The 13110-nt window shown below is 40.0% G+C and overlaps 1 protein-coding gene and 1 long non-coding RNA gene across 2 annotated transcripts in view; one reads left to right on the forward strand and one right to left on the reverse strand.

Annotated features, from left to right (window-relative positions):
• Positions 1–32: 32 nt before the first annotated feature.
• LOC117938056 overlaps positions 33–13110 on the reverse strand; it is a 16035-nt gene continuing 2957 nt past the window's right edge. The window contains exons 2-3 of the long non-coding RNA XR_004655320.1: positions 2317–2321; positions 33–45 (exon numbers count right to left, since the gene is read on the reverse strand). This is a non-coding gene — a long non-coding RNA (uncharacterized LOC117938056). The remainder of the gene's footprint in view (positions 46–2316; positions 2322–13110) is intronic.
• bambia (BMP and activin membrane-bound inhibitor (Xenopus laevis) homolog a) lies at positions 8606–12977 on the forward strand. The gene is made up of 3 exons (XM_034862377.1): positions 8606–9190; positions 10981–11262; positions 12131–12977. The coding sequence occupies exons 1-3, from the start codon at positions 9115–9117 to the stop codon at positions 12547–12549; spliced, it is 777 nt and encodes a 258-aa protein (XP_034718268.1). The 5' UTR covers positions 8606–9114; the 3' UTR covers positions 12550–12977.

A 13110-nucleotide genomic window follows, 5' to 3' on the forward strand; every position in this document is an offset into this window, starting at 1 on the left:
GGGGCAAAGGCCCGGCAACTTAAAACATGCAACTAGACAAAACAACTCCAGTAATTTGACAAAAAGAATCGACTAAAAAAAAAACTGCATCCAGATTACACAACGGAAGTTCTCAAGGCCTCTAGAGGGAGTGCTAAGTGGAACAGCTGGATCTTCAACCCCACACACAGAGAGCGGGATGGGACACGTTCAATTTCAGAAAGGTCAAAGGTGTGCAACTGCTTTGAGATCATAGACTAAATAGGAAGTCTATGTTGGAGATCTGTTGTCTCTCGGCTCAGGCCCCAGGTGATCGTCAATCAGAGAGCTGTGTCTCTCATTCTTGACGTATATTACCATATATTACATGAGAAGGTTTCATTTCGAGGTCCAAAAGGCGTATCAGTGAAGCGATGCCTCCTCAGTGTAATATTGCGATTAAACAATTGTTACCAAAAAATAAGTCATCAATCTGTATTGGTATTGTGGAGCAATAAACAGACTATCCCTCCCTCTAAATAAGCCAATTTGAGCTTTGTAGAGACCGTGGGATTTATCAAACTGAATTAATCCCCCATAAAAACAAAACCGCTAACTCCATTGTCTTGTTAGTAAGACATTTACTGATAAAGTAAAAAAAAAAACACGTATAAAGCATCAAAGTATGAAGACATAGCTGGCCAGACACAAGCTTTTATTTTGAAAAGGTGAAGCTCGGGTCTGCACCAGCCGGGAGTGCATGAGACGGGAGTATAGACTGTATATCATTAATATATTATATTACATACGTAGGCTAGATATTATATTAATTTAATACAGGCTATGGAAAGGGGGCCATGAGACGGGAGCATAGACTGTATATTATTAGTATATTATATTACATTTATACGTATATATTATATTAATTAAATAAAGTCTATGGACGGGGGCATGAGAGGGGAGCATAGACTGTATATTATTAATGTATTATACATACATATATATTATATTGATTTATTATAGTTTACTGACGGGGGGCATGAGACGGGAGGTCTCCTGTTGCATACCCTTTTTATTATTTTTTATTTACAAAAGCAACAACATACAATACTTTCGTTGGGGAAAAGGATATGCATAGGTGTATACAATACAAATGTTGTCTAAGTGGGAAATAATTACCTGTATACAAAAAAAAAAAGGGGAGATACTGAAAAATACAAATTAAAGGCCATAAGGCTAGAGAAAATCAAATTAACATTTAGAGCAGCACGAAGGAGATATTAATCAAAACAGTAGTTTCCTAGATTCCTAGATAGTCAGAACACTTTCTAAGGTACAAACAGACACATCTGGATTTAACCAGGTGAGGGGTCTTAAGACAAAGGATAAGAAACACTGTTTGAAGCTGGGAATTGAAAGCCCACCATTCTCTCTCCTCCTCTGTAAAGTAGACATCTTAAATCAAGGCTGCTTGACTTTCCAGATAAATTTAAATACGGATGATTGTAATTTATGCCAGTAGCCAGCAGGAGGGGAGAGAGAGGCAGCATAGAGCTCATAATATTAACCCTGGGTAAAACATTTATTTTAACCACTGAGATATGAGTTTGAATTGACATTTGGAGACCCATTCACTTTTCCATGTCCTTCAAAACACTGTTCAGAGCAAAAGATTAGTTATGTTTAATAATCTGGTTAAGCAGGGGAATGTCTAAATATTTAAACTGCTTAACAATTGGGATGTCAGCAGAGATGGTTGAGTTGCGGGCAGAATTAAATAAATGAAGTAATTCAGACTCTGACCAGTTAATTTTATAGCCTGATAACTTCTATACTATATATATACTAAGCATACTCTATAGTGAGGAAGAGACTGAGCTGGGTTTTCTAAAAATACCATAACATTGTCCGCAAATAGTGAGAGATGAGGCTGTGTACTACGAATGTATATTGGTGACACCATAGTCGATTGGCAAATGGCTTGAGCCAGCGGCTTTAGAGAAATGAGAAATAGTGCAGGACTCAAGGGGCAACCTTGGCGGGAGGATCTAGAGACTGGAAAGAAAGAGGAGGAGGTGCGTCCGGTTAAGACTCGGCTGAGGCATTAGAATGCAAAGCCTTTTCAATAGAGAAGTTAATCATGTCAAGAAGGAAAGGGCCCAACTGTTCCCAGAAACTTGCATAAAATAGGAAAATGACTAAAATTGCATTAATGCAATCCTTTTTGCATACTCTGTACTGCCATACTTAATTCTTCAATAGTAATCAATTTGTCCAAGCTAGCTGATTGCTCTGGTAATTATTGAGGCAAGTCACACTGTATTTGTATTGGGATTCTTTTAAACTTTGTAATAAAACCAAACCTGTTTTTGTACAATATTTGCCTCTTGTTAATTGTTCCTGTCTGGGGAGAATCAGAGTTGGTCACACAACACAGTAGGTAACCTATTAAACATTTAAAGGGTTCCTCCTGACCTTCAACAGGAGGTGGCGTTGTCAAATCTATGGGTTCTATGTGCTACGTCACCACATGAAGTAACCTCAGATTACTTAAAGTAATAAAGTAATTAAAGTTATACTGAAAATAATAGCTCTGTCTTGCTCCGTGAGTTATAAATTCAGACTATTTTTGCTCACATTAGAACAGAAAAGTATAGTGTTGCTCCTAATAAAACCAGTTATTGCGTCCTGCAATATCCTGAGGTCTTCTACAGAACCAACATTAATTTCTGTAAATATATCCAGAATTCTGCAATAAACTGAGTGATATACGAGTCAATTTTCAGTAAAGCGTGTATTGATGCCGCATCTAACTGCACGTTGAGATAGCTGGCAAATGACCCCTTTATGGTCAGCAATGCCATTGGAAATAACATTGGATGAAAACAATTGAGGGGACGCAAAAAGAAAATCTATTCTGGAAAAAGATTTATGTTTACCTGAGAAAACGTAATAAGCCTCGCAGGGGGGATTAACCACACACCAAATACCAATAACCCCCCAGCTGTTGGTCCATGATTTCAGAGCATTTGTAGCCTGATCCTGGTCCCTAGTGGCCCCTGTGTTCGACCAATCAATACTTGGGTCCCACACAGCATTGAAATCTGTACCAACAATAAAAGAATCCATCAACTCCAGCATTGGATTAGTGAACATATTACAGAAATTGCCAACAAAAAGATTAGGCTGACACAAGTGCATTTTTCCTAGCACCAAACTGTTGTTGAGATCACAGCCCTGCCTGTGTCGTCTGACCAGGAGGACAACACTTTAAATGGGAGGTTCCATTTGGCAACAATGCCGACGCCTTTTGTTTTTGACGTTGCTGAGGAGGATGGAATTGTATGAAAGAATCTATTGGCTAAACGGCTGGTATCCTCCTTTAGCAAATAAATCAATGCAATGTCAACATTTCTCTTTTTTAGTAAGTCCAGAGTGCTGGTACTTTAATGAGGAGCAATTCCAAACCAAAAATAAAAGTCACCCATTATTGATTAAGCTGCGTTCTAAATTTGTGTTTTTTTGGAAACTGCTTTGCCCTTGCTTGGCATTCCTCTTTACATAACTTTATTGAGCATACAGGGTTAGAACACCTGAGTAGGAACCATATAAAACAACTATTTGGCAAAGTTGGGCAGGGAGCTTTGCCTCAAGGCACCATCTCCGCCCAGCCGATCATGTGACTCACACACTCACTGTTCTAGACTCAGAGGATTTTTAAGAGATTACATGGTTGGTTATTATGTGAGTTTCTTAAGGTGTTTTCTGTGTTTTAACGTTTAACAACTATAGAGAATGTTTTATCAAAGCCCATTAGATGGGGGAAGTTGGCATTAATTGTAGTTAGGGACTAAGTGAATAGCATTTCCAGTCTATTCAGACAAGGGTCAGCCAGAGAAAAGCTGCATGCAAGACAAAATATAGTTCACACACAGTCCATTTGATGACTATATCTAAAGTGTTCAGCAGCATCTCACAGTTAAAAGCTAATTTATGTTTGTAGTCAATAAAAAATAGTTTAAAAGAAAATAAATTATTATAGTATATGTATTATTTTCCCTTGATTTACAGAGGTATGTACTTTTTGAACAAGTATAAAAAACAAGTTAGGATACATTGACTTTTTTCTGTAAATAGACTATTGTAGTTTTATTTGTCCCATGCTTCTGCTGTATTTGTGTGTATGAAAAGTGAAAGAATTCTCATATTGTTATAGGTTCGGGGGAGCAGTTAAATTGACAAAATGATAAGTCAAACCCATAGCTTAGTACGTGATTCCCCCTTCTTTTCTCTCCCCTTAATGTCTTCATCTGTCCTGTCAAAAATAAAGGCAAAAAACGCCCAAAAACATAATCTTAAAAAAAAAGAATGCATACTAAAGTTGGCCCAAATGTACGGAAGAGTATTAGGTCCACATGTGAAAAATGTATTTGAGTTCTGAGTTTAATATCAATAATCTGAATTTAAACTCAGGACCTAATACATTTATTCACATTTGGCCCTAATCCTCTTCCATACAAATGAGCCTGGATTCTAAAGGTAACTATTTTTCTGCATCTTTACATTTGTCAGTACAAGTGTGTAACATTTCACCTTATTTAACTTGGAATTCTTAGTTTTTGCTTTGTATTTTGCAATATACACACGTTTCTGTCCTCTCTCCCTCCGTGTCCCTTTTACATAATTAAGCATAACATTTTTTAGATACTTGACTTTGTTTACTACATGAGCATTAATATGAACATTTTTCAAAAGAAAGATTATTCCCCACAGTCAAGAATGAACTCTCCAACTCAAATGCCAAAATTGTTCCTATCTGCAATCTAATTCAGACAATAGGGCCAGGCAGCAAGATCCACTGCAGCACTTTCAGTGTTTACAATTGCATCGATATGAATGTGCAAAACTTTTAAGGCATTTAGTCATACTGACTTGCTATATCTGTACCTGGAAATACATTTTATTTCACAGTATTTTAGAACAATTATTCTCAGTTCTTATTCCACCATATTGCCAAGCTCTTATGGTACAAGGTAGCATCACAGAGGCTTAGCCTGATAAGGAAGGGTACGCCACTCCTCGTGATCAAACGCAGATTATCCCCAAAGTCATCTCTGTATGTGGATAAGAGGACAGAGTGCTACTGAATTAATTCTCAACACAATACAAGTTTTTAAAAAATAACTGCGTCGGAGCACTCTAGATAAAGTCTGCATGAGTGCTTCTGATTGCCCGGCCTGTAACCCAATCTGTAACATCAAAGCTGCTGTGAATGGTTTCCCATGCACATCTACAGTATGGATCCACATAACTGCTGGACCTCCCGCTCTGATGCTTGGCTCCATTATCTTGAGGAGAATAAAATAGATCATGGAAGGATGGAGACAGTCTGCCTGTCTCTGATTCTTCAGAGACCTTGATATGGCTCACATCAAAGAGAAAGGAGGAAGCCGGGAGGTGTTGGAGGAAGTCTGTCTGCCCTGGTGTGTCCTCATGCATCGTGGACAGAGCCAGTCTGAGGTTTAGATCCTCAAAGTGGAAATATTTGAGCAAAACAAGGACATTTTGGTCTCTTAAGGTTCATTGGGGTGTGTTTAGAGCTGGAATGGTTTGGAATGTCTACTCTCTCTGGTGGACTTTCAGTCCCACCATCTCCGCAGTGATCTAGCTGTCGTTGCCCGAGCAGCAGGGGGGCTTTTGTTAAGCAAAGCCCCTACAGTCTGTACCGGTTCACACCTACAAGTGTCCCCTAATGTGTGAAAGAAGAAACAACCTGTGGGGTGTAATCGCTAAAAGGCCAATTACATGACCCCCCCCCGTGCTGAAAGCTTGTTGACGCTCATCCTCTCAGCGTAAAAAGACACACAGATTTGTTTTTCTTACTGGTGGGCTTTTAAACATCATGATTTCTTGGATTATTCTTTTTTTTTTTTAAACTGAAGGTGTGTAGCTGGTTTTGGAGAAGTGCGGATTTACCAGACAGGGAATAAACAGCTACATTAACAGAGGATCTAGTCTAATTGACTGATAAGGACTAAAAGTCAGAATATCATGACCCCTGCCGTACAGTTTGACCATTCTTTTTTAAAATTCCTTCCTAAAGTCCCTCAACTTTATCCAAAATCAACACTATATAACAAAGGGGTGCATTTGGGTTAAACACTGGGGCGTGTGCGATCTCCACTTTTGAGCAAAATAGAAATTTGGAGCATATCAAACACTTACTTTCCTGCTGTCTGGGATTTTTTTCTGCAACAATTTGTGCCTTTTCTGCATTGGGTTACGGCGCAAACGGTTTATTTATGTAAAGGAAATTGCAATAGGTTTTTGGTATGGGTTGCACTGGCCAGTTTGGATTTTTGGGAGAGAGTAACCCCCCCCCCGCCCACGTAAAATTACATCTGTGCTATAATAGCTGGAATACCTGTATTTTGTGAAATAATAAGGTCATATCAATTTTGACCACATGATGGTGATGTTTAACTATCCACCACAAGTGCTTGAAAAGATGGAGGTGTTACTGGCAGTAAAGGGGCATTTCTGATCCTGTTTAATAGAACTAAATAAAAATCCAAGCAGCTTACGTCAATGTATTTATTATTTGAACACACTGATAATATGAGCCAGAATCATAAAAAACAGCATTGTATGGGTTCTCAGACAAATGCTTTCAGAGAGACAATTACACACAGTATCACAGAAACCGGTTAACAATAGGAGGCCTTCCAGCATAAACTAGTGTTTCTGTCGATCTCCACCCTTTGCATGCAGCTCTCAGTGGGGATAAATACTGTAACGCCAGTCGTGGACTGGCGCCTCTGTGGAATTGCAGATAATTACGGTAATTGCAGTGAGTAGTTTTCTGTGTTCCCTAAAGCGGTATCCTCATCCTGTTGTCTGTTGGGGAATGACCCCCCCCCCCTCCCTAACTCTCAGGACATAATATTATTATCATACCTAAGCCTTTCTGCAGGGGGACATTTTCTTTTTTCTCTTCCTCATTTTTGTTAGTGTCGTTTATGAAAGGCATATATATATATGGCTTATATATATGGCATATATATATGGCGTATATATATATATATAGGCTATATATGGCATCTATATATGTATGGCATCTATATATATATATATATATATATATATATATATATGGATCACTAAATAGTTTTTTATGTCCTTGGAGCTGCAAAAAATGCAGTTGTCGCTGATAAAGACAATGGTGTCTGTGCGCTGTGTGTGTGTGTGTGCGTGTGTGTGTGTGTCTCGTCTCGGTGGCGCCATGTGCCTTTTTGGATTGCTAATTTCTCTAAAGGGTTGTCCGCTCCTCCCTGCAGCAGCAGTCTGGTCGCCTGAAGGGAAGCGGCTCAGCGCGGCGTCAACCTGGCTGCCAGCAGGATGACACTGCAGGTAGCTGCTACTGGCCAGTCTGGCTTCACTTACACACCCTCAAATATGAAATGTAATTAATGGATCCTGGAATGTCTACATAGGCCTACATAGAGATTTTACAATGCCATTAGATTAAACCCCTCCATGAATGTATTCTTCCTATCTGGCCTATATGGTTTAACATGCATTTCTATTTAAAGCTATGTATTTCTGTAATGCAAAAACGTGCATATAGGCCTACAGGATAAGGGAAATAAGTAGTTTTGTATACGAATGTAAATTACACATTTGGACACATGTTAAAATGTCTACATATTAAATATTTCAATAGCCTATCAAAATAGTGAACTACTAACTCTCAGTGGCACGGACAGAGTGGGTTTTGTTTCCTAGCTGACGGTTTGTTAACCTGATGGAATGACCGTTGCCCCAACCAATAGACTCCAATAATGACATGTGGAATATGGTAGTATGAAAATAAAAAACGATGAATGACGGGTTTGGCCTGAGTCATCAAGCAGGGGAGCAGAAAGTGACACACAGAACAAAACCGGAATATGGAGAAAATGGCATAGAAAATAAAGCGTCAAGGGAAAAGTTAACAATTAATAATTGGAATGTACAAAACAATTAAATAATGTTGATAATATGAGGGAAACATACATCAGGGACTTAAAATAGTTCAATATCTTGATTAAAGAGTGCTTTAAGCATGGGTATATATCAATGGTGTGTGTTGATGTAGTATGATGTACAAGTAGGTCTGGAATAATAGCAATTCTATCACCAACCAAATAATAGTTTCCTGTCATGTATCAGTCATTACCCAAACAGAACTATACTAGCTGAACACAAACAGAACTTTGCAGTATTATACCATTAAAAATGGTAACTAAAAAAACTAGTTTTTTACGTTTATTTTTCTAACGAAACAGCACTTCAATTGGTCGGGATACTTACATTATTTATTTATTTTACCAGAAAGTTCCATTAAGATTGAACATCTCTTTTACAAGATACCATACTATTATATACATTTTTTTTAAATTTAATTTCAATTGCTGTTATTTTTCCTTTTATAATGTTTTTAAATGTGTCTTTATTTGCTTTTTGTAAAGCACTTTCATTGTCTTTGTATGCTTGTGCTTTATTTTGAAATGATGTACCGGATACAATGTTATTACGTATTCTGACTAACTTCTCTCTCGGTGGTCTGACCAATGAGCTTGGAGGGGGCGGAGCTCTGCCAGACCACAACTATTTCTCCAGCTAAAATTCTTGTGTGTCCGGAGTCTACCTACAGTCTTTGATACCGCGGAGTTAACTGTTTTTGTGTAACATTTCTGAGACATTACTCCGTCCAACAATACAAAAGTGATGCTTCAATGTCATTGGCCGCATTCAGAGGCAGAGGAGGACCAGCGGTGACAACTTTTTATCGAAATTCACTCTCTTCCCAGGAGTATATTTCTCTTTTTTTCCGTTCGGCTTAAAGAAGAAGACGTTGTGTTTTGTCCTCCAGTTATGTCGGGCCGCTTTTAACAACACAACCTTTTCTGTCTCCATGCGGGAGAGGAATATTTCGGAGTGATTTTTGCTACTTTTGTTCAAAGAAGGAGTTGTGAGTTGTCGTGTTTTAGTACAGGAATGACTACTTTTTAGCCATTCCTCCATGTAAATCTTTTTGTCGTCCAGCTCTTCGCCCAGCGGACTCTGCGCCTGCTACTGGATATACGAGCACTTCTGCGCAGTCATTTGGTGTAAATGGATCGCCAGTCCAGTTTCATTTCCATTTGGCTACAACTGGAACTTTGCGCCATGGCTGTTCTTCTTACCAAAGGTAACAGTTATGGATTCTATGTTTGCGAAAATGGCACGTTTGTTAGCTTCTCAAATCAAGCTAAACCAAGACTGAATTTACACCCCAGACTTAAGGTTTTAAGCTGAACAGTGTTGCTCCAAATATCACGCTAGACAACAAGTGACCATTTTAGCCTATAAAATCGTATAAGAAACACGGGCATACACTACAGAGGGGAGATAACTCTACTTGTGTCCATAGGGAGGAATAAAATGGATTTAAACAGTTAGTGGTTTATGCCCATGCACTAGGCTGCTATTCTTATATCAAAACCAACAAAAATAGCAGTGTAAGGAGCTGAAAATGAACAACTATTTAGACTTCTTTGAAGAAGAGTTTTCCCTATAGTATCCCTGCGGTTTTTGTCCAGGTAAAACTCCCAATTTATTTATTTTTTGATAAAACATAATGCATAAATCCTGTCTTAATTTGGCTGGTACGTTTCACTTGGATAACCCCCGTTTGACTCGGTTCTTAAGCTGCCATTCATAGAAGACTGAGCAGGGCTAAACGGCTATATGCTCGGTCTGTCCCCCCCCCCCTCCCTCAACCCACAAGGGGCCTCTCCTTTCTAATGAAATATTCTCCAAATGACCTGCTGCTCCAATCATTCACAGGGAAAACACTGATCTGATGAATGTTCAAAGAGGCACCACCACTGAGAGGAACAGTTGGTTTCTAAAACGTTCATGCTTTGTATTTTTAGCTTCGTTTTTGAATGTAGCAGATGGAAACACTAGGCAAGACTTTTGGCTTACTTTTTTATAGCTGTGTTTATGGAGCTATTTCCAATTTCCCCCCCACACACACACTTGTTATAATGCAGTCAGTCGCCAGCCTAAAGAAGTGAATAGATATCCTGCAATATGTGTGAAAAGTACATAACATTCAGATGTCCTATGAAAGAATTCTCATGGCACTCACAGACAGTAAGAGGTCATAAAAAAGTTCTAAGTCATGTTTTTGTTAGGGCAGATCCTTGGCCTAGATTTTTGTTTTGAAAGTTTTCAAAAAAGAGGCCACGAATGAAGTAATGAGTGGGCCCGTGTAAAAGCAGGCATCCGTAATAACAAGGTTGCTGGGAGCTCTTTAGATGGGACCTCAGTAAACCCTGCACCCCCAGGCAGTCACGACCACAAGTAAAGATTTGCGTGCAAACGGCGGAGAGGAGACTCTGCGTCGCGCGCCGGCCCCCTCTTTAGGAGTTTCCATTTGGGTTGAAAGAAACTGACTTTCAAACAAACCACTAATTATAAGCTACAAGGTTCCTGTTTTTATAATACAGACAAAAAATGCCCATTCTGTATGATAGGCTGTTAAATGAAGGCGTTTTTGCTGAATGGATGCACAAGTTAAAGTTACCTGGCTGTTTATTGCAGTACATATAGTATATAGTACAGTATTAAAGTATAACAGATCACAGACTGCATTTCATTGGTTTAAGTCCCAAAACATTGGAAAATCAGTTTATTTGTTGTGGGCTATACCTTTTATACAAAATTACATAACTGTACTAAACAACTGGGAGGGAACAACCTGAATAAAAAGATGAATTATATTAATATTTTTATATTGGTGACCAATTAAACTCCTAGAAAGCAACAATAGGGTCCTGACAAACACTCCAAACTGCTATGCTCAAGTTCAGGTCATGGTATAGTCAAATTATCAGCCAAACTATTGAAATTGCCAGGAGTAAAGTTTGATATTAATATTATAAATACACCCAGTATTTTTTTTTACTAACCATGCCTTTTTTGCATTTCCAGGAGAAATAAGGTGTTACTGTGACGCGCCACACTGCGTGGCCACCGGATACATGTGCAAGTCAGAACTGAACGCCTGCTTCACCAAGGCGCTGGATCCGCTCATTTTAAACTCTCCCGTCACCCATGGGTGTTTAGACCCCATCGTCAATGCGGCGGACGTCTGCAGCAGCAGCTCCAGGCGTGCGGATGTGCTGAGCAGTGCCTTAACACTGGAGTGTTGCCACGACGACATGTGCAACTACAAAGGTCTCCACGATTTGGCGCACACCAGAGACGCAACAGGTAAAGAAGACACCCGAGAGCTTAAACACCGGCTGTCAGTATTCCCCCCCCCCACTGAAACATGAAGTACTCTTCCACTGGTTTTAAAATGAGTGGACTCTGTGGGGGGATTTTACGATTCCTCCTCGGCAAATATTTAATATTTTCCTCTTTGCTGTTCAAGAAGCAATATGTTGAACTGTAGAGTTCTTCACACACTTTGCTGTTTATGGACATGCAGGCCACCCTTACCCCTCCCTACTTTTTTTTTTCTTCTTCCCAGCATTAAAAACCCTTTAATTTGCCTTTTAATGGGCTCCAGCTCTGTGCCTGGGAAGCCAGGGAGCAGCTAGTTTACCTTAAGCACTTGGAAAGAGATCAGATATATTCTTTTTTTTATTATTGTAATGTGTGCACCATGTAATTTTCCCACTGAGTAGGAATGTGCCTTATTGAATAAATATTCCCTGTCAAGTCTGCATGTTGGGCAGAAGTACTAGCTCCCATGGTTATGAAAAGGTGCATAGAGGAAAAAGAGAGGAAGGGGAGCTGTCCTGAGGGGACACTGCTGTTGTGACTCTGACCAGAGCACACTTTATGGTTTATTAGCTTAAATTAATTTCTGGCTCTCAGTCTGGGCAGGGTGACTCATTTGCTGCCCTTTCTCACTTCCTCGCTCTTGCCTGTGTGTCTTATTTTCTCTTGCGTTGGTTACTGGCATTAACTGTGTAGCGAAGCTTCTAAATAGGCTACAAATGGCATACATGTATCTAAATAACAATTTGCTTCAGAAAAAGGTACTATTGTTCTGAAATTTGTATATAATAATGTGGAGCAGTGGAAACACGTGAGCATGCAGTTAAACAGATACTTATTACTGTGTGTGCAGATCATAGCCGGTACCAGCCAGACAGCAACAACAGGAACCTGGTGACCCGGGTCCAGGAGCTTGCCTCGGCCAAGGAGGTGTGGTTCCGGGCGGCGGTGATTGCCGTCCCCATTGCCGGTGGCCTCATCCTGGTGCTGCTTATCATGCTGGCGTTGCGAATGCTGCGCAGCGAGAACAAGCGGCTGCAGGACCAGCGGCAACAGATGCTGTCGCGGCTACACTACAGCTTCCATGGCCACCACACCAAGAAGGGCCATGTGGCAAAGCTGGACCTGGAGTGCATGGTGCCCGTCACGGGCCACGAGAACTGCTGTCTGACCTGCGACAAGATGCGGCAGGCCGACCTGGGCAATGACAAGATCCTGTCTCTGGTGCACTGGGGGATGTACAGCGGCCACGGCAAGCTTGAGTTTGTATGACTTCTGCCAGGAACTATGTAACTGTCACCGCCCCACAAACAGCCAGGACAGCCTCTTACTTGTTGGCATCTGCTTTTTTTATTTAAAAGACATTCCAATGTTTTTCGTCCATTGGGCTGTTGGGTTTGTGTTTTTAGTTCATTTTCAACCAGAGGCAAAAAAATACGAGACTGGTCTCATGCCGTGTGGTTTTTGCTAGAGCACTTTACTTGAAAATGAGAGGCGAAGCAAAGAGGAGCTTTTAAACTTGAGAGGGCAGGACTGAGGTGGAGTGAGAGCTCTGTGACTGCTCCTAAAGGATCGTGGACTTTCACACTGAGTGCTGAAGGATTCCAAATCTGTCTTATTTGCACATTTGTAAAATAAAAATGTTGTCGTTGCTTATAACAAGAATTTTACACTGACACCTTATTTGAGGAGTAAAAAAATTCATTGATCGACTGTAGGTGTGCACACTCCTCCTGTGTACGTTTCATGATTCAAGCTTATTGTAAATAGTGTGTGTGTGTGTGTGTGTGTGTGTGTGTGTGTGTGTGTGTGTGTGTGTGTGTGTGTGTGTGT

Source organism: Etheostoma cragini, chromosome 22 (assembly GCF_013103735.1).
Source record: "Etheostoma cragini isolate CJK2018 chromosome 22, CSU_Ecrag_1.0, whole genome shotgun sequence".
NCBI lineage: Eukaryota > Metazoa > Chordata > Actinopteri > Perciformes > Percidae > Etheostoma > Etheostoma cragini.